This window comes from Pistacia vera, unplaced genomic scaffold (assembly GCF_008641045.1).
Source record: "Pistacia vera cultivar Batoury unplaced genomic scaffold, PisVer_v2 Contig601, whole genome shotgun sequence".
NCBI lineage: Eukaryota > Viridiplantae > Streptophyta > Magnoliopsida > Sapindales > Anacardiaceae > Pistacia > Pistacia vera.
In genome coordinates this window covers 105188-127275 of record NW_022196448.1, presented here as the reverse complement: position 1 = coordinate 127275, position 22088 = coordinate 105188, and the positions used below count along the sequence as shown (strand labels likewise).

Here is a 22088-nt window from a genome sequence, read left to right as displayed (position 1 = left end):
ATCTCCCTTTTAAAATCCAATTTTAGAATTCGAATCCCACTCAATCTCCTAAAAGAAATATTCTCCTATCCTAAAATAACATTAATCCTAATTGGAAATAAAATAAAATAGAGTCCTAATAAAATAGGAAAGTGGTGTTTCCAGCTGTAATTTTCGTGCAGCATGTATGTCTTCAAAACGTGCAATAATAGATTGACTTGCATAACAAGTCAGAACGCTCCAAGACGTCGGCAATGCAGGTGCGTCAACTTCAAGCTCGATTACAACCTTTATTCAGCCAGTATCTCTAAAAACTCAAAACATGAAAGCTGTAGATCTCTTCCTTAGCGTTCCATAGCATTTTAAATCATCTCAATCGGAGCTCGGATGAGAGAATTATGCCCAAAATACTAAGCAGTGGCGAAACTGTCCGAATTCCCCTAATTAATTCCGTTTTTCAATTAACACCTCCATTTGCTTCCTAAACGAAAATAAAGTAATAATGAGTACAATTAGGAAACAAATACGTATAAAAGACTAAACATTAAGGGGGTTAAATATGACATTTTGTATTCCCATCAATACATCATAATAGTTTACCAAATTGATGGTGTGAGATAAATTCAACTTCTAAAATTAACCTTAAAAAGAAGGTATAACTTTCAAAATGGATTCTAAACAAGTTATTTACTACAAGAAACCTAATAGAACATACATCATTTGGCAATAAATATATAAGATTCTTATGAATAAAGAAGAATGATACTTCCTTTAACTTATAAAAATACAAGCTATATATGTATTTCACTTCTTTTCTACTAATATCTTCAAAAATTCTTTTATTTTTTTTCCATCAGAAAGCCAAAAATTTTTCATGACAATGTCATCCCTCGCTAATAATAGTAATAAAAAAATAATAAAAAAGATGTTGTGTAATATTAAATGAAGTTATTGATTTGTTAAATATGTCCGATATATTTAAAATAGAGAAATTCCTATATATAAATATTCACTAACTTTGATTTCTAAAATGTCAAGTTTAAAATACAAAAAATAACCATAAAATCATGTGACTTAATATAATTGCCCTTAATGAAAAACAACAAAGATAAAAATAGTTGAAATTCACTAAACTACTACGTCTAGCTCTAGCCTTCTTTAATAAGACTGTTAAATACTAAACTATCGAATTAAATTTTATGGTTATTTTTTGTTAAATTTAAGGGTATAATTGGTAACTTACGGTTAAATATGTCTTTTAAATAAAATCTTTCATGGGAAATTATAATTATTGGATATATTTCCATTTAAAGTATCGGTAATGTAGTAAAATATATCGTTAAATTAAGTTCATATTTACAAATTTGCCCACAATTGGGTGCAAGACATTAAAGCCCATTTAAGTAAAAAAATCCAAATCCAAGCCCAAATAACAAATACCGAACATGAACAAGAAGCTTTTGTCTCTTAACTTTGGATCTCTGAAGCTGATACGAAGACGAAGCTGAACTCAAGTCTTAGAATTCCCAAACCTCATTCTTACAGAGCTTTAGATCGATCCCACATCACCAAAGCCCCCTGTACTTCAACCAAGGATGTTTAAAAAGTAATCTTTCTCTCAATTTTAATACTTTTTTTTGGTTTTTTTTACTTGTTTTGACCGGGTCAAGGCCTAGTCCGGATCTTACAACATTGCTTTTAACACTAAAAAAGAAGATATAACTTTCTAAATAGATTGAAAACAAGTTATTTACAACAGGAAACCTAATAGAACACACATCATTTGGCTATAAATATTCATAGGGGTGGATCTAGAAATTTCTGTTAGAGTAGGTCGAAATAAAAACTAATTACACAATGGGTGCGTTTGTTTTAGTATTTTTGAAAAAACAAAAGTTGAGTGGTAATAATGAGATATGATTTAAAAACTAATAAAACACCCCCTAGGTTTGTTAATTGATTAAACACTCCTATAATAAAAACATTAAAAATTACAAAAACACCCCCACCCACCTATTAAATACGAGCAGCCAGTCACCACCGTCGGAGGGCAACTAGAGTCCTCATATCGGTGCATGACTAGCTGGATCTGGCCAGTCGTGCACCGAGATGGCCTTTTCCAACCAGGTCCATCATGGATCTGGCCGAAAAAGGTTAGATCTACAGCTAGATCTGGCCATTGACTGTTAGATCTGGTCGTGTTTGGTCGTGAACGACCAAAGATCTGGCTGTTAACGACCAGATCTTTAGACTTAGATCTGGTCGGAAAAGGCTATGTTGGCGCACTACCGGCCAGATCCAGCCGGTGGTGCGCTATTATACTAGATTTTGGCCACCTTCCAGCGGTGGTGGCAAGAATATGGCAAATGTGGGTGGGTGGGGGTGTTTTTGTCAAATTTCAAACTTTTTTGGGGGGGTATTTAGTCAAATTAACAAACATAGGGGTTTAAAAAACTAAATAAAATAAAATAGTATTTTCAGAATAGGGAAACAAATGTGTATTTTGGAAATGATAAAAATAGGATAAGACAAAAATAAGGAAACAAACGCACCTATTAATATTTATGTTAGGGTGGGCCAAAATTCAAAAATTACATATATCAATATTTTTAAAAAAAATTGAGGGTGGCCCATGACTAGAGTAGCATTCGCCCCTAAATATTCAAGATTCTTATGAATAAAGAAGAACAATACTTCCTTTAACTTGTAAACATACAAGTTATATACTTCTCTTCTTCTTTACTAATATCTTGAAAAATTCTTTTATTAGACTGTTAAATACTAGACTATTGAATTTAGTATAGTTTAGTGTATACTTGAAAAAGGGAAGGGCCAGGTAGGCATGGGCCGGGTCTAATGGGTATGTGCCCAAAATGGCTGATTTCCAACAGGTAAAAAAATTAGACCCATAGGGCCATACCCTACCTTACACGGGTACAGGTGGACTTGCGTGTACCCATGACTGTTCACTGCAATTTTCATTTGTTACAATCACATCCCCACAATTTCCTTTAAATTAATATTCCTTACTTACTAATTAACTAAATAATTTCCAACTCACATCTTCAAAATTCTCTCTCATTTAATTATCATCATCATATATAAATATATATTCAAAATTTGGTTTTGATGAATTAAAAATATGGGTTAAATTGTTAGTTTTGACACATGTTTAGAAATTTGCACTTCCACCCCTGGATGTGATTTTCAAATATTGTGTCATATATGCATGAGAAAATTGTGGTCTTAAAACCACTTTACAAAGTACCCATCCCCTTCAAATTCAATTAAAGGATTTGCGCATACGTATTGAGAAAGACTTGGCCTGAACGATGCAAGATTTCACAAGGCATGAGTGTTCTGCCAGGGCGATGCAGGATTCCGCTAGGCAAGATGAATTTCAGTAACTCTACCTACGCGATATTAGATCTCGCCAGGTATGGAGATTTATCCCTAGGTACTAGTTGCAGTGAGAATGTTTTTAGTATCAGAATTGAGATTAGTATTCATGATCAGTTTCAGATTAAGGAAAGAGAATCAGTATTCAGTTCATAGTATTCAGAAAACAACAATTACATGGTTAGAGATTCAATTCATAAGCATTNATTCTGCTACGCATGAGTGTTCTGCCTGAGTAATGCAGGATTTTGCTAAGTATGAGTGTTATGCCCGAGCAATGCATGATTCCGTTAGGCATGAGTGTTCTACCTAAGCGATGAAGGATTCCGCTAGGCATGAATGTTTTGCCTGAGAGATGCAGGATTCTGCTAAGCAAGATGAATTCTAGTAGCTCTACTTGTGCAATGTTAGATCTAGCAAGATATGAAAGATTTATCCCTAGATACTAGTTGTAGTGAGAATGTTTTCAGTATCATAATTGAGATTAGTATTCAGTTCATAGTATTCAAAAAACAACCATTACATGGTTAGAGATTTAGTTCATAAGCATTGCTCAAATAATTGTAGGATATATAGAAATTCTTGAGTGTTTAGTTGCATGTTTTAGTATGTTTGAAGAGTGCATGACATTGATTGAGCATAGTTTTGTTTCTTAGAAATCTGTGATTGTTATTTACATGCTTTAATTATGTTTTGACAAATGGTTTATCCCAATCTCCCGTTCATTGAGTATTCCAACTCACCCCTTTTTAGAGTGTTTTTTCCCCAGGTTCACAAGAAGAGTTATGTCGAGGAGTGATCCCTCTCGAGGATGGGCCCACATGTCATCGACTCATCATGTGTGTAAAAATATCATGCTTGTTTCCGCTATAGAATTATGTTCTATTTCATATGTTTACCTCCTGTGTTGATTGTAAAAGATACGAAAATTTGATGCCTCACGTTTTTCGGATTTTATAAAATGAATGTGATATATTTTTTGATTTTCAAATATGTATATATTATATGTTATGTTTTTCATGATGAAAACAAGAGAATGTTTTACAAAAAGTATATTCATAATATAGTTTTTTTTCATATTTCCACACGGCATGTCTCGGTCACCTAAGTCTCAAGGGTACTCCCCGGAGCTTGTGGGATAAGGAGGGTCGAGGTGGGTTGTGTCAGATTATCTAAGATAATCAATAATCATGTACAGTAGTAAAGGATAATAATATCTGAATCCAAGCTCCATCCTTGTAAGATTGTGATCACTCATAGAGGCCGTTTGGATTGGGAGTATATAAGATAACGGGGGTAATCTTTGTTTATTTTGCAAGATTCCGATGTTTGGTTTATAAGTAATAAAATATTACAGTAATCTTTTATTGCAAATAGTGTTTACCGTTGGTAATGTGGGGGTAATCTTATTATCTTGTTAGGGGATGTTATTAAAACATTATTGGGGTAATCTGATTTTTCAACCAATTTTGCCCTTAATTAAAAACCATTTTGGACACAATTGTCCTCAAATGTCTACCAAATAACAATTACCCAGCCCCCCTATATTTGAGAAATTAACTAAAATACCCTAGCCACAAAAAGTTTAAAAGTTAACAAAATACCCCCAGTTACCAAAGACCATCGCCGACGTTAGTCACCATAATGGTGCACGACCAGCGGGATCTGGTCGGTTGTGCGTCGATAAGGTCTTTTCTGATCATCGATCATAGATCTATGGTCGAAAACAGCAAGATCTGGCGTTTCTATGGCCTCTTCACAATTAGATATGTGGCCATGAAATAGCCATAGATCTGGCCATTTTCCAACCATGGATTTGTGATCCACGGCCATTTTCGGCTTTACCGACGTATGGTCGGCCATATACGACCAATTGTGCATCATTTCGTCGACTGTTGGCGGTAGCCAGCAGTGGTGGCTGGCTGTCGATAGTGGCTTGGGGTGGGTGGGGGTGATTTTGTTACAAATTAAAGTTTTATATGACTATGGTGTTTTAGCAAAATTTCAAATGTAAGGGGTTAAAAGGAATGATTCAAAAAATAATAATAATAAATATTATTATATTAATATTTAAAAAGAATGGCAATTTTGTTACAAATTAAAGTTTTATATGACTATGGATGCGTTTGGTTTATTATTTTGGGTAGGATTTTAGGGATAGTATTGGATAGTTGGATAGGGGAGTATTACGAGATAAAATTTAAATATTTATGAGAAAGCCCCCAAGGTTTGCTAATTTAATAAACACCCCAATATATTAAAATATTGTAAAATGACAAAAACACCCCTACCACCCGCAAGGCCAGATTCCGGCTGGCTAAAAAATTGGATAACCACACATACTTAACTAACTTAGGTCGGATCTGACGGGTATTCGATCCATATAGCCTTTTCTAGCCAGATATCTAGCCAGAAGAGCCGGATGTGGCCTTTGACAGCCAGAAAAGGCCAAAGATATGGCCATTGTTGTCTGTCAACGATGGCTAAGATTTGGCGGTCAGTGGATGTGGATAGAAAATGCCAGATCTGGCTATTACCGGCCATTTCCGGTGGACGTGTGACTGTTGTGACAGATTCCGACTACCACAGACGGTGGTTGCCGGAATCTGACAAGTATTGGTGGGTGTGGGTGTTTTTGTTAGTTTTTTAACTTTTTTCTGGGGGTTATTTAAAGAAATTAATAAACTTATAGGGTCTAAAAGTAATTAAAAAATAGACTAATATTTTCGGAATAACATGCCAAACAATATTTGAAAAATAGGATTGTAAATATAGATAAAAACAATAAGCCAAATACACCCTACGGTGTTTTAGCAAAATTTCAAATGTAAGGGGTTAAAAAGAATGATTCAAAAAATAATGATAAAAAAATTATTATATTAGTATTTAAAAAGAATGGCAATTTAATAATCTATATAACATACCTACCCATTTATCCTCCCAACCAAACATATTATTCACCAATTTATTCGAACCAACCAAATACATTTTCTAAATATTCCTAGTAATCTTCAAGATATCTTTCTTTCCGTTAATATAATATACACTTATAATAAAATATTATATGATCCAAAAACCCCCGTGTTGTTTTTAAGTAGTTCTGTATTGGTATGGGTTGACTATCAAAACGCGGTTGGTTTTGGTTTGATTTGTAATTAATTTATTTATCTTTTTAATTATGCAAAAAAAGGCGGCGGTTTAATCAATCGCTGATTGATTAAAGAGTGTGAAAGCAGTGGGAGTGAAACAGACTTTGATAAGTCAAAGTTATCTGCACATGTTACATCCTGGCTGGTACCTTTCTGGTTAAGAATCTCACATCATGATGCTGATTTGAAGTACATAAGATAAGCTCCCTGAGTTAAAGAAGTTTTGATGTTACATGCAAGTTGGTTATAATATGATATTTCATTTCTTCTCTATTTGATATTTTAATAGAAATTAATTTAAAATAATATGTAGCAAGGTATGTCACTAGCACGCATGCTACATTCACCCAAGTTGATCTTGTAATCGTTTAAAAATTCTACAATCTAAATTAGTTGGACGATTAAACTTGATTATTTAATTAATTATCCATTAATTAATTTACAGATAATATAACCTATCATTTTCCACTTCATTATCATTGATTTTGCAAAATGTTTCCAGATTTACTGTTTGAAAAACAAGTTAAATAATAAATAAGACTAATGGCTTACGGCGTGACCCACTGCTCTGACTGTGAGCAAGCAAAGAAGAAGGAAACTAACGGGGAGCTCAAGTCTGTTGGAGTCCATTAGTTTAGTCTCATGAGAAGGCGACGTTCCATTTGCAAGCATTAGGGGTTCAACAAAGCTTCTCGAAGTTAGAGAGCAAACTGATCGTACGGGTCAGAACTCAGAATTGCCCTAATCGTGTTTCTTGTAATCAATTGAACGGATGAGATGTAAGGAAATAGTTGTCACACGGATTGTGAGCTTAGATTAACTTTGTACTATGATACGTAGGATGTTTTTTAAAGATAAAGACAATCCAGTCTTATAAACTTTTTCTCATTGTCTCGATATGGTAACTCGTAATTGGTGAGTTCGTAATTAGACGACGAGACCCATAATGAGCAAACAGAATCTATTTACGACTAGACCATATCAAGATTATAAGATAAAGTTTATGAGATTGAATTATAAGTATAATATTACATGTTTTAATGCTGAAGTTGGAAAAGAAGATTCTTAACTTAGAAGTTGTCCCATTAAAGAAGATTCTTCCTATTTAAGAAGATTCTTCACTCAAAAGTTGCAGAAACCAAAAGTTTTCTTCTGCTTGGCAATTATTGTTGTCGATCATGTAAGTGATTTTTTGTGCTAATTGATGAGCTCAAAACTTCTAGTAAGGATTCAGTTGAGCAGCTTGATTAACTTAAGCTTTTTTCTCAGCTTCTTAACAGTTTCATTGGCATATTTTGTGATTCAAATTTTGTATAGAGCATATTTATACTGATTATTTTCTTTTATCAGGCGGAATCTGGCCGGTAATGCGGCTTCGCATACAAGTTGTTCAGAAAAATATGAAATTCGTGGAGCTGAGGGCCACTTCAGGCTTATATTCTGGGCAATTGGAATTTTATTGGATCCATTAGTGGTCTATATATTTTTTTTGGGTGATGATAGAAAGTGCGTTCAAGTGGACAAAAATTTTGGGACGGCAATTTGTGTTGTTCACTTTGTAGTTGATATCATTAATATAATCTTTTACTGGAAGTTAGAGCTGCCTGATGATTTAAAAGAAAGTGCATGAATTTGCATATTACTCATATGTGGGTATATAATATGCATGTTTCCGCTCTCACTGGTAAGGGAGACACTCTTGCAGCTAATTTAATCTTCTTTCTTTTATATTTGACTAGGGCTGAATCAAACTAAACATTTTCCCTCGTGGACTTAAACCTGTTCAGGTGATGCTTATTCTCATTCATGGAACAAAAACCCGCACAGTTTGGTATGGAGTAGCACTTCTTCTATTTCAATTTGTACCGAGAGTAATTCGACTGTTAATATTGACTGCATACGGTTTTTCATCATCAAGCTTGGCTCTATGGGCGATTAAGTTCTTTATTCATACGTGTGTTTGGGTGAAGTAAGTTCAGTTACACAAAGGGTTTATTGGATGCAAAACTTACGTTGTTTGTTTTTTCTTTTTACTTTAACACTGAATTGATTTAAAACAAAAACAAAAAATGAAAAGACTGATGTACTTTGTATAAATATTTGACATTTTTTTCCAAGATTTTTTATCCACTTGGGAGTTGCTGATGTTTTAGGAAATTGGAGCCCTTTGGTATGTCCTAGCCATTTACACAGAGGCCAGATGTTGGCAGAAAGCGTGCAGGACTCACAATAGTGGATGCCCTGATCGAGAGTTTCGTGACCGTTTCTTACGTTGTAACGAAAGTTCAGAAGCATACAAAATTATGAATGATTTTTGTTCAAGAAATACAACCGAGTATGATTTTGGAGTATTCCGTGACGCCCATCAGTCTGGAATTCTGGAGATGAGAAATTTTTCGCTCAAGATTTTATTTTGTTTTCGATGGGCCATGCAAACTCTCAGGTTTGTGCACTATTAATATCATATACTTTCTTGTTCTTGTATGGTGGTTTTACTGAGGAATAATTGTTCTAAAATTGAAAATAAACACACCCTATTACTTCAACAGAAAATTCCTCAGATGTTTGTAGTATGATATTGTTATTAAGAAGTTCTATATTGGTATGGGTTGACTATCAAAACTGTAGATGCAAAAAATCTACCGTAATGAAAATAGGGTGTGATCCCGTGAGGTTGAGGCCATTGACAATCCATTAGACCTGCACACATGAAAGGGCAAGCGTGAAGCTTCCGGAAAACACCAAGGTGGTGTTTGCCGTAGGCACTCCAACGCTCAAGTCAGCAAGGCTGAAAGAGATTTAATAAGAATTAAGGAGAAGAAGAATTACCAGGAGTCTTGTCGGAGGCTAGGACTATGGCGGAGGCGTCGGGTTCTTGGAAGCAAGAACTTAAGAGCAAATAGATGGTTTTGAGTAGTGTAGATTGACTGTGAGAGATTGCCCCTTTAATGAGAGGGCAAGCCTCTATTTTTATAGTGAACCTAACGGGTTGGAATCCTAGTAGGACATTGAGTCCTCTTTTGGGAGATAATCCCTATCATAAAAGAGATATGATTTCTTAACCTTATCAGATTAAGTTTAATAGTTTAAATAAGAGTTGGGATCTTAGTAGGACACTAAGTCCTATTTTGGGAGATAATCCTTATCATGAAAGAGATATGATTTATTGACCTTATCAGATCAAGTTTAATAATTTGAGTGAGATTTGAAATCTTAGTAGAAGAGGAAATAGAGTGAGATTCTGATTTCCTATTTATACTTTGTTGCAGGCTAATGGGCTGAAACCTAGTTTAGCTTAACTTATAGGATAGCCCAACTCATAGAGTAGGTAGGTCACAAGGTAATTTTAAACGTAGGCCCAATCGGGATTGGGTTGAGGCCTTGGGCCGTGACATGTTTATTTCGTTATTGGGCCCCGTCAAGCCCAAGATGATTTTTGGCCCTAACAGTTAGCCCCCCACTCTCTAAGTTAAAGAGTATTTAGCTTAGAGAGTAGATTAAATCGAATGAGTGCAGACTGAGCGGATTAGTGATAGCAGCTCGTTAGGTCGGATGGATCGTTGTGTGGATTGGGTCAATGACTTGTCGATTTGAGGTGCAAGAACCCTTCAACCAGTCTGGCTGACTGAATGTGTAGCTTTATGGACCGGGCAGGGCCAATCGAAGGTGCAAATCCGTGAATCGAGCAGGGTCGATCCGAAGGTGTAAATCTGTGGATCGAGCAGGCTCAATCCGAAGGTGTAAATCCGTAGAAGGTGTAAATCTGTGGATCGAGCAGACTCAATCCGAAGGTGTAAATTCGTAGAAGGTGTAAATCCGTGGATCGAGTAGGGTTGATCCGAAGGTGTAAATCCGTGGATCGAGCAGGGTCGATCCGAAGGTGTAAATCTGTGGATCGAGCAGGCTCAATCCGAAGGTGTAAATCCATAGAAGGTGTAAATCCGTGGATCGAGCAGGGTCGATCCGAAGGTGTAAATCTGTGGATCGAGCAGGGCCGATCCGAAGGTGTACGTACGTTTATCAGGCAGGCTGATTTGAAGGTGTCCATACGTTTATCGGCGTGGCTGATTTGAAGGTGTCCGTACGTTTATCGGACATGCCGATTTGAAGGTGTCCGTACGTTTATCGGGCATGCCGATTTGAAGGTGTCCGTATGTTTATCGGGCCGGCCGATTTGAAGGTGTCCGTACGTTTATCGGGCAGGCCGATTTGAAGGTGTATGCCAAGTAAAGCTTGTATGGAGCTTGCGGTCCAGTCCGCATGACCGACTTGTAGTTGAAACCTTTTGATTGAAGCTGGAGCAGTGACTTGCATGGCATGCATGTTTTAAGCAAAGAGCCAAATGGAGAGCTAATATGCATGGTGTTCATGTGTAATAAACCAAATGAAATAATAAGACAAATAGAGAAAGAAAAAGACAAATGGGGGTGAATGTTTCTACCATGTGATTGGCAAAAGCTGAGCAAAATGAAGTTTTAAGTAAAACGTACCAGGGAAAAATGGTGTGCACGCTAAATGTGCCAGAGTGGTTTGATTGAGCTCTTCTAATCCATCTTCTTTTGGATTTCGTATTTTGCGAAAAAAATTCATCCTCTCTTGTGTTTTTCTGATGAAGTTTTCCAGCCGCTTTTTCCAAGGTAAACTTTCTAATTTCTTTGCTTGGTTGTTTGGAGCCAAGAGGTCAGCAAAAGTCTGGTGGCTGCCCTGTGCTTCTTTATTCTTGGTCAATACAAGTGAGCAATTTTGTTGGCCTTGCGAAGATGGCAGGACCTATTGATTTTAATAAGAATGTGGAGTATTGACAATAAGATAAATGGACTGGCTATTTCCCAGTGACATCGATAATGTAATTGGTAGGAGAAGAACCAAATTATTACACCGCCCCTACCATCCTGAAATTAACATAATCAATTGGGACGTTTGGTTTGTGCAATAGTAGTAGGTCTGGTACCAAGTCTCCCAAATACTTGATCAAGGTGGAATTACAATAAATAAAGTCTCATTCATCATTAGCACAAATTAATACATAGACAAAAATGTTCAAATAACATGGTCGATTACGCACACAAGTGTCAAGATAGGCACACATATGCACTCATAGAGAGAGAGAGAGAGAGAGAGAGAGAGAGAGAGAGATGCACATAACGGTGTTAAACACTTGATCTACGAGGAGAAAAGATCAAGTCTGAACCAAAAGTATATGGTCTTGAGTATCAATATATCTATAACTAAGATAAAGGTACTTCATTATCAATCCCAAAATGTTGGCCATATATTTTGCAGATCAAAGTAAACGGTAAATAGTACAGCAATTGCTTTTTTCCATGTTCGATATTGCAAAACGCGTAGAAGTAAAAATTAAGTATATCTTACTTCATGGACCTAAATGAGATGGATCACATTTTTGTCTTTCTATTGAATTTTTTTTTTTTTTTTTAAAACACTCGAAGACATGCTAAGAGATGTGAGAGTTTTTAGGAACGAAATACCTTCCAAAACGAAATTTAACGCATACGAAAGTGAGCAATATTCCAACTAATGCATAAACAAATATGAACACGGAAGATGTGTTTTGATGCTTCAAGTTATCACATTTCATGCTTAAAGACATAATATGACATGTGAATTATTCCTAGATACTTTCAATGGATTTAAAATGAAGAAAATTAATGAAAAATTTTCTATCGTGATGAGATTTTCGGGTAACGATGCCAGTCGGAGGGAGTTCTATGTCTCCTCTCATGTTGCAAGTTGTCGTTGGTAGATGATTGTAGGGCCCCACGGTGGGCGCCAAACTGTAGATGCAAAAAATCTACCGTCATGAAAATGGGTGTGATCCCGTGAGGTGAGGCCACTGACAATCCATTAGACCTGCACACATGAAAAGGCAAGAGTGAAGCTTCCGGAAGACACCAGGTGGTGTTTGCCGTAGGCACTCCGACAACTCAAGTCAGCAAGGCTGAAAGAGATTTAATAAGAATTAAGGAGAAGAAGAATTACAGGAGTCTTGTCGGAGGCTAGGATATGGCGGAGGCGTCGGGTTCTTGGAAGCAAGAACTTAGGAGCAAATAGATGGTTTTGAGTAGTGTAGATTGCCTGTGAGAAATTGCCCCTTTAATGAGAGGGCAAGCCTCTATTTTTATAGTGAACCTAACGGGTTGGAATCCTAGTAGGACATTGAGTCCTCTTTTGGGAGATAATCCCTATCATAAAAGAGATATGATTTCTTAACCTTATCAGATTAAGTTTAATAGTTTAAATAAGAGTTGGGATCTTAGTAGGACACTAAGTCCTATTTTGGGAGATAATCCTTATCATGAAAGAGATATGATTTATTGACCTTATCAGATCAAGTTTAATAATTTGAGTGAGATTTGAAATCTTAGTAGAAGAGGAAATAGAGTGAGATTCTGATTTCCTATTTATACTTTGTTGCAGGCTAATGGGCTGAAACCTAGTTTAGCTTAACTTATAGGATAGCCCAACTCATAGAGTGGGTAGGTCGCAAGGTGATTTTAAGCGTAGGCCCAATCGGGATTGGGTTGAGGCCTTGGGCCGTGACATGTTTATTTTGTTATTGGGCCCCGTCAAGCCCAAGACGATTTTTGGCCCTAATAAAAACCACAGTTGGTTTTGGTTTAATTTGTAATTAATTTATTTAGCTTTCTAATTATGCAAAAAAAGGCAGTGGCTAATCAATCGCTGTTTGATTATAAGAGTGTGAAAGCATTGGGAGTGAAAGAGACTTTGATAAATCAAAGTTATCTGCACATTTTACATCCTGGCTGATGCCATTCTGCCTAAGAATCTCACATCATGGATGCTGATTTGAAGTACATAAGACAAGTTCCCCGAGTTAAAGAAGTTTTGACATTACATGCAGGTTGGTTATAATATGTCAGTCGCCCTCTTTGGATTGGAGTCCAATATTTATTTCATTTCTTCTCTATTTGATATTTTAATCGAAATTAATTTAAAATAATATGTAGCAAGGTATGTCACTAGGACGCAAGCTACATTCACCCAAGTTGATCTTGTAATCGTTTGAACAATTCTACAATCTAATTAATTATCCATTAATTAATTTATAGATAATACAACCTATCATTTTCCACTTCATTATCATTGATTTTGTAAAATGTTTCCAGATTTACTGTTTGAAAAACAAGTTAAATAATAAATAAGACTAATGGCTTACGGCGTGACTAACTGCTCTGACTGTGAGAAAGCAAAGAAGAAGGAAACTAACGGGAGCTTTAGCTTGCAAGCATTAGGGGTTCAACAAAGCTTCGCGAAGTTAGGGAGCAAAAACTGATCCTACGGGTACGAACTCAGAATTACCCTAATCGTGTTTCTTGTAATCAATTGAACGGATGAGATGTAAGGAAATAGTTGTCACACGGATTGCCAGCTCATATTAGCTTTGTACTATGATACATAGGATTTTTTTTAAGGACGGAGACAATCCAATCTTATAAACTTTTTCTCATAGCCTCGATGTGATAACTCGTAATTAGTAAGTTCGTAATTAGACAGTGAGACCTATAGTGAGCAAATAGAATCTATTTACAAGTTAACCAATCACAAATTGTCATGTCGAGATTATAAGGTAAAGTTTGTGAGATTGAGTTATAAGTATAATATTACTCGTTTTGATGCTGGGAAGTTGGATAGGAAGATTTTAACTCAGAATTTTTCCTATTTAAAAAGCTTCTTCACTCAAAAGTTGCAGAAACCAAAAGTTTTCTTCTTCTGCTTGGCAATTATTAGTTGTGGATCATGTAAGTGATTTTTTGGGCTAAATGATGAGCTCAAAACTTGTAGTAAGGATTCAGTTGAGCAGCTTAATTAACCCAAGCTTTTTTCCCAGCTTCTTAACAGTTTCATTGGCATATTTTGTGATTCAAATTTTGTATAGAACATATTTATACTGATTATTTTCTTTTATCAGGCGGAATCTGGCTACTAATGCGGCTTCGCGTACAAGCCATGAAAATACAAGTTGTTCAGAAAAATATAAAATTCGTGGAGCTAAGGGCATCTTCAGGCTTATATTCTGGGCAATTGGAATTTTATTGGATCCATTAGTGGTCTATCTATTTTATTTGGGTGATGATAGAAAGTGCGTTCAAGTGGACAAAAATTTTGGGACGGCAATTTGTGTTGTTCACTTTGTAGTTGATATTATTAATATAGTCTTTTACTCGATTTTAGAGCTGCCTGCTGATTTAAATGAAAGTGCATGGATTCGCATATTACTCATATGTGGGAATATGATAATCATGTTTCCGCTGTCACTGGTAAGGGAGACACTCTCACAGCTAATTTAATCTTCTTTCTTTTATATTTGACTAGGGCTGAATCAAACTAAACATTTTCCCTCGTGGACTTCAACCTGTTCAGGAGATGCTTATTCTCATTCATCGAACAAAAACCCGCACAGTTTGGAATAGAGTAGCACTTCTTCGATATCAAATGGTACCGAGAATAATTCGACTGTCAATATTGACTGCATACGGTTCTTCATCATCAAACTTGGCTCTATGGGCGATTAAGCTCCTTTATTCATACGTGTATTCGGGTGAAGTAAGTTCAGTTATACAAAGGGTTTATTGGATGCAAAACTTAGGTTGTTTGTTTTTTATTTTTACTTTAACACTGAATTGATTTAAAACAAAAACAAAAAATGAAAAGACTGATGTACTTTGTATAAATATTTGACATTTTTTTCCAAGATTTTTTATCCACTTGGGGGTCGCTGATGTTTTAGGTAATTGGATCCGTTTGGTATGTCCTAGCCATATACGCAGAGGCCAGATGTTGGCAGAAAGCGTGCAGGACTCACAAAAGTGGATGCCCTGATCGAGAGTTTCGTGACCGTTTCTTACCTTGCAACGAAAGTTCAGAAGCATACAAAATTATGAATGATTTTTGTTCAAGAAATACAATTGAGTATGATTTTGGAGTATTCCGTGACGCCCATCAGTCTGGAATTCTGGAGATGAGAAATTTTTCGCTTAAGCATTTGTTTTGTTTTCGATGGGCCATGCAAACTATCAGGTTTGTGCACTATTAATATCATATACTTTCTTGTTCTTGTGTGATGGTTTTACTGAGGAATAATTGTTCTAAAATTGAAAATAAACACACCCTATTACTTCAACAGAAAATTCCTCAGATGTTTGTAGTATGATATTATTTCCTCTCCATTTCCACCATTAGTGAGAAAATAACAGGAAGAGATAGATCTGGAGAATTTGAAAGAAGAAGCAATTTGTTACTGAACTGATTTTTCATTAACTAAAAAATTATACAAGAAGATCTTTTCGTCGGTAGATGTAAAATCTCACATTAATATGCATGTTTGGTATCTCAAGTTTCTACCATAAATTCTCCATTTCAAATGGTACAAGTCATTTGGACCTGATATATTATATATACATTTGAATTCAATTTTTGCAGTGGTTTTGGTTCGAACATTGGAACAGCTAGTACTGACGTATCTGGAAACATCTTTGTACTTTGTGTAATCTACATGGCAGTGATTTTGTTTTACTCTCTTATCAGAGAAATGCAGGTTCGTATATTTTATTCTGTTAACTTCTTATTTCTGAATTTAATTATACATGCTAAAATATACACCATCTCCTCATTTGTGAAACATGTAATATATGCAGTCCGACGTTGAAAGACGAAAGGAGAGACAAAACAGGTCGTCAAATACTTCTTAATCGGCTTCAGACGAACCCGCCCACATCAGAGCTGTTGACAAATTCAAGCATAAGCCAGTTGTACCCCGCGTGTCTGTTAGCATGTTTCTATGTTCAAGTTTGTTCCTATTCTTTAGATAATGAGTGCCAGTATTTTGGTCAAAGTTGTTAAGATAGAGTTTGTTTTTCATTAGTACGTTTTGTAAGGTTTATTTGAGGGCCTGACTTTGAATCTTTGATGTTTCAGTACTGTAAGAAAACTATTCAATACAATATTGAGTGTGTTTGTTCTGTTTACAAAAGTTAAGTTTGCAATCTGGTCCTATGTACAAAAGCTCCCAGTCTAAAAAAGAACTATTCAAGCCTGTTACGAACGTCGAAGCCTTTGTTCTTATGGCCTATGACTTGAAAAATACATTCATTAAGCATCAATCTTGAGGCATGAATGGCTGCTCAGGGAGCGAACACAAGCAACACAATGGATTAGTCAGATAGTTTCGTGGTTTGGTTTATAATATAATCGTGGTTTATAGCCAGAGATATATATCTGAGACCTATAAAATTAATTATGTTTATTGTTCTATGTTGATGCGCGATTTAGGCACCAACTAATTGACACATGCGTAGTGTTGATTGGACAAGAAACACACGTGAATATGGATTATGAATATGAAATAAATGCAATGAAAGCTTTTAAAGTGGTTCGGATGCTAAGGTAGTAAGTCCTACATCCACTGATTTGTATTAATATGGTGGGTCAGGTCGCTAAAGCGGACTGACTTACAAATGATTAAAAAGTAAATACAAAGCCTTTTTTAGAGAGAGAGCGATCAAATGTAAAATGATCGAATCCCCTTAATGAAGGGGTCTTCCCCTTCTTATATCCAGTTGAATGCGTGTAATCATCATTAAATCATTGGGTTGGTGTGAATGTCAGGACATAATCTGGCTTTATGTCCCATTACCCATTTCCCAAGCTGATTTTACGCGATTTGGAGCAGGAAAGCGGACACGTGGGAGCTCCAGGGCGCTTGGCAGGCCTGACATGCGCTTACTGTTCTGACGGGAGCAGGCCACGTTTCGTCACGTGACTCCACATCAGCCCTTGATTTCCCAGGCATAACAGAAGTCCCCTAGTTTTTAAGGTTTGAGGATCGAACCTTGGAAACTAAGTCATGCTGCGATTGGAGGTTCTGGTAGTTTTGACCTGAATGGAAGAAGCTTGGGACAGGATCTTTTGCGAACACTACCTCGCACAATTCTTGCCCAAACAACCTGACAATCATCATTTTAGCGACCTGGATTCGTCGGACGCTCTTTTCCGTGCCTTGGAGAGATTTAATGAACCTGCATCCACGCTGTCAGGCGCTTTGCACGTGCTGCAGGGTCCGTTAGGTGCATTAAATGCGTTGTGTGCTGACCCGACGTCGTTTTGACAGCTTTAACTGCACGACGCATTTGAAACGACGACCCTCATCACGGCATTTAATACGACGTGGGGCGCATTAAATGCGGGGAGAGAGAGAAGGCTGTCATTTCGGTTCCGAGAGGTAGTAACCGTCGATTCGCAGTCCATATAAAAGCTCACATTTTTCAGATGAGGCCACCAAAATCCCTTTTGCTTCGAGTGACAAGCCTTTGCAAACCGGAAGTTCTCCTTTTCCGATTGGCACTTCTCAGACATCTGAAACAACAGTCGGCCTTGGTCACGCATCCCAGAAGGTAAGATCCTTTTTCTCCTTCCTCTCTCTTTTTTTTGTTTGTTTGGTTGGTGGGCAACGGCGTTGGGTCTCCTGGTGTTTAACCAGAGACGCGCCGCTGTCGCCGGACTTGAGCCGTGGGTGGCGGCTCGAGTTACTGTTAGGGTTTAAGGAATTTGTCCCATGTCGTCGCACGGGACAAAATGTGAAGGCTAAAATGACCGTGTCTGTCGGTGTTGCAGACTCTGGAATGGAACCGTCAACATCCAGACCCGAGGAAGGAACCAGCTCGTCCTCGCAGGAAGTTCCCGCGGACGCATCCCTTGATGTCTTCTCGGTTCTCACTCGAGAAGAGCTTGATAGGATTAAAAAACAGTACAACATCCGCGCAGAGGTGTTCCTCGACCACATCCGGTCGTCATGGCATCCTGCTGATAGCCTTGCTGCGATCTCTGAAGAGATCTTCAAGAGTGGAGGGATGATTCCCTTCCATCCTTTCATCAGGTCGGTCCTGGATCACTTCGGGATCGCACCGATGCGGCTGACACCAAACGCGTATGTCATCGCCGTCGCAATGTACATCCCGTGCTGCAAAAGCGGCTTGGGCGAGCCAACGACGGTGGAGCTCGGTATCGCCTACTATCTTAAAAAGAGTAGGGACAAGGATTCATATTACTTGTCCCGGCGACCTACCATCGCCGAGGGGATACATAGCTATCCCAGCAACGCGGGGGCCTATGAGACGAAATTCTTCTTTTTCTGCTATGACGGCTACTACCGCTTTCAGAAACCAAGTATGTTCTTCCTCGCTAGGTATATTATCTGTTCGCATGCTTTATAATAACGATCTGTATTCTTCTTTTGCAGTTAATAGAACGACCAGCCAAGACTTGCTCGACGACCCGAACAGGCTCGTATCTTTTGGAGTCCTTCCAGAGGAAAGCCGGGACGCGAGGAAGCTCGTGACAACTGCGAACTTGCAGAAGTACGGTTTTATCAATAGCAACGCGTCTTTAGAGCCCCTAGAAGGTAAGTTACATTGATTTCCTTCCTGGTCACAGAATAGTTCTGTTTACTAACGCACTTGCATGCAGAAACTATGCCTCCGAAGGAGTCCGAGCAGCCTCGCCGAGCACCGTTCGTCTTCCCTCGATCAAGGAGAGAGACAGCGACCGAAGCTGCTCGTCCTATTCTGGCACAACTGGTGCGAACTACCGTGCCTTCCCAGCCCCAACCTGTGCAAGAAGCGACCAGGGCAGAACAGGTTGCTCAGGCACCATCTGCTCGCCCAAGGCGGAAGGCTCCGGCCCAGAGGTCGAAGAAGAGGAAACAGATTCAGGTCAACGAGTCTGAGACCGAATCTGAGGAAGAGCCCTTGAGGTCGCAAAAGGACTCAAGGAGGTCGGGCAAGGAACCTGTGAGCGAGGCGATCACTGCCAACAAGGTGAAGGACGCACCAGTGCTGGACTCGTTGAGGAGCCTGCCCAAATACCTGTAGCCGATAGTCTATTCTTTGCTCGAGTGTGGACTATCGAAGTCGTATGATGAGTTCGCTGACACGGGCGACGACTTGATGACCACGTCGTTCCAGCATCTAAGCAAGGTAAACGAGCTGCTCTTAAAATTTCATTCTAGTTCATTTCTTGCTCGCAGGCTTTGCTTGCGATGAGGATGTCTATGGAGAAGACCCGGCTGGGGGCCGCGAAGGGGGCCAGCGACCTAAAGGAGGAGGTCGCGAAGCTCAAGAAAAGCCTGGAGTCCGTCGAAGCTGAAAGAACGCAAGCATTCGAAGCGGCGAACAGGTATCTGAACCAAAAGGATGCTGCTTTGCGAACTGTGGACTTCCAAAAGGCGGAGCTTGAGCGACGTGCGAAGGAAGTGAAGGAAATTCAAAGGACGACCGCCAGGCTCTCCAAGGAGGTCGGAGAGAAGGACCAGGAGATCCAGACGACCTCCATATGGGCTCAGCAAGCTGAACAGGAAAGGGAGGCCTCCGAACAGGAGAAGCAAGCTCTTGAGGCCAAACTCCAGGAGAGTCGGGAAAAGATGGCTTCACTGACTGAAGAAACGCAGATCCAGTCAGAGGATATGGAGGAAAAGGCCGCTGACTGGGCGATCGGGTCTATTTATTCCCTGCGATTAAAAAACCCAGATATGGACATTTTCGACCTCCCGGAGGGGTGGCGAGAGACCTTGCGGATTATGGCGGAGGAAGATGATCAAGCAGCAGCGGCCACCCGACGATCAGACTAGGCAGGGGGTTCTGGTCCTGCTTCGAAGGATCCCTCCGACCAGCTGTAGTGTAATGAGTCTTGACTCCATTGAAATTGGGTCTTAACTTTTGTTTGTACATAAATGAAAATACATTTTGCTTTCAATTGCTGTTCGCTTTTTCATACATAAGTGCAATTTACAATTCAGTTTTACATAGGCTATATTACATGCGAATTCTTACACGCGAACAGAACACATGCAAACTGTTTCCAGCGAACAAAATTATGCTTTACATTAAAGAGGAAACTAACAAAAACTAATTGAGAGCTGAGTTCGGGATTACTGATAGTATGGCCAGAGGTGTTCGGCATTCCAAGCTCGGGGTACTTTGGAACCGTTCAATCTTTTGAGGTGGTAAGTCCCCGGTCTGATCACCTTATCGACCCGGTCTGGTCCTTCCCAGTTAGGTCCTAGTACCCCCACACTTGGCTCTCTGGTCCCAAGAACTTCCTTTAGCATAAGGTCCCTGACCTAGAAGTCTCTTCGCTTGACCTTTGAATCGAAAAACCTCTTTGCTCGTTGCTGGTAGGCTGCTATCCTTAGCGAAGCCTTGCTGCGATGCTCTTCAACGAGATCCAAACTTGCCCTCATAAGTGCTTCGTTTTCAACCTCATCGTACAAGTCTCTCCGAAGAGAACCAGTTCCCACCTCACAGGAATCATCGCTTCGCAGCCATAGGCTAGCGAAAAAGGGGTCTCTGAGGTGGAAGTTCTTGGAGTTGTCCTGTACGCCCATAAGACTTCGGGGAGATCGTCAACCCAATTTCCTTTGGCCGCCCCAAGCTTGGCCTTTAGAGTGTGCTTGATGGTCTTGTTGACTGCTTCAACTTGGCCATTTGCTTGCGGTCTGGCGACTGAGGCGAATTTTTTATGGATGCCCAGCTCGTCGCAGAACTGTTTGAACTCCTCGTTGTCGAATTGCTTTCCATTGTCCGAGATGAGGGTGTGGAGAATTCCGTAGCGGCACACTATATTCTTGAAAACGAAGTCTTTCAGCTTTCTGATCGTGATCGCGGCCAGCGGTTCGGCTTCCACCCATTTCGTGAAATAATCTACCGCGACCACGACATACTTGACCCCTCCCTTTCCAACTGGCATGGGACCGATAAGGTCGATCTCCTACATAGAAAATGGCCAGGGACTAGACATTGTTATCAGCTCGTGCGAGAGGGCTCGCGGAATGTTCGCGAACCGCTAGCACTTGTCACATTTTTTGACAAAATTGTGCGTATCTTCCTGGATCCGGGGTCAATAATATCCCTGACGAACAACCTTGTTCGCGAGAGATCGAGCAGCTGTGTGATTACCGCAGATTCCTTCGTGAATTTTCCTCATGATGTAGTCTACTTCTTCACTGGTTACACATCGGAGGAGAGGGGCACTGAATCCTCTCCTGTACAGCTGGTCCCTGATGAGTGTGTAACGAGCAGATCTTGCTCGCAGGACCCTTGCCTCGACCTTGTCGTCTAGCAAAGTCCCATCCTTGAGGTATTGGAAAATGGGAGTCATCCAAGAATCCGGTTGAGTCATGTTCACGGCCTGTTCGGTTGAGCTGATAGTTGGAGCATCCACGAAACGAACAGGAATATTGTCTGGAGCCTCTGAGTCCAACGACGAGGCTATCTTTGCTAAGGCGTTTGCTATAGAATTGTTATCTCTGGGGATCTGAGTGATTTCAAAATGCTTAAACGACCCCAGAGCGGTCTTAGCCTCTTTCAGGTAGCGGACCATGTTCTCTTCTTTAGCTTGGTATTCCCCTAAAATTTGGTTGACGACTAGCATGGAGTCGCTATAAATGCTGATCGTGGTTGCACCCATTTCTTTGGCAAGTCGCAACCCGGCGAGCAGGGCTTCATACTCTGCCTCATTGTTGGTCAC

The 22088-nt window shown here is 39.1% G+C and overlaps 1 protein-coding gene across 2 annotated transcripts; it reads left to right on the top strand.

Moving 5' to 3' along the window:
• The first annotated feature begins 14186 nt into the window (after positions 1 to 14186).
• Positions 14187 to 16477, top strand: LOC116110417 (probable cyclic nucleotide-gated ion channel 3). Of its 2 annotated transcripts, none has more exons than XM_031396642.1 (6): positions 14187 to 14308; positions 14479 to 14827; positions 14931 to 15113; positions 15298 to 15587; positions 15990 to 16104; positions 16205 to 16477. In XM_031396642.1, coding segments are annotated over exons 1-6 (993 nt in total). In that variant the 5' UTR covers positions 14187 to 14306; the 3' UTR covers positions 16259 to 16477. The 2 variants fall into 2 exon arrangements, with proteins under 2 accessions (XP_031252502.1, XP_031252501.1); XM_031396641.1 differs by having other exon boundaries at positions 14211 to 14361.
• The last annotated feature ends 5611 nt before the right edge of the window (positions 16478 to 22088 follow it).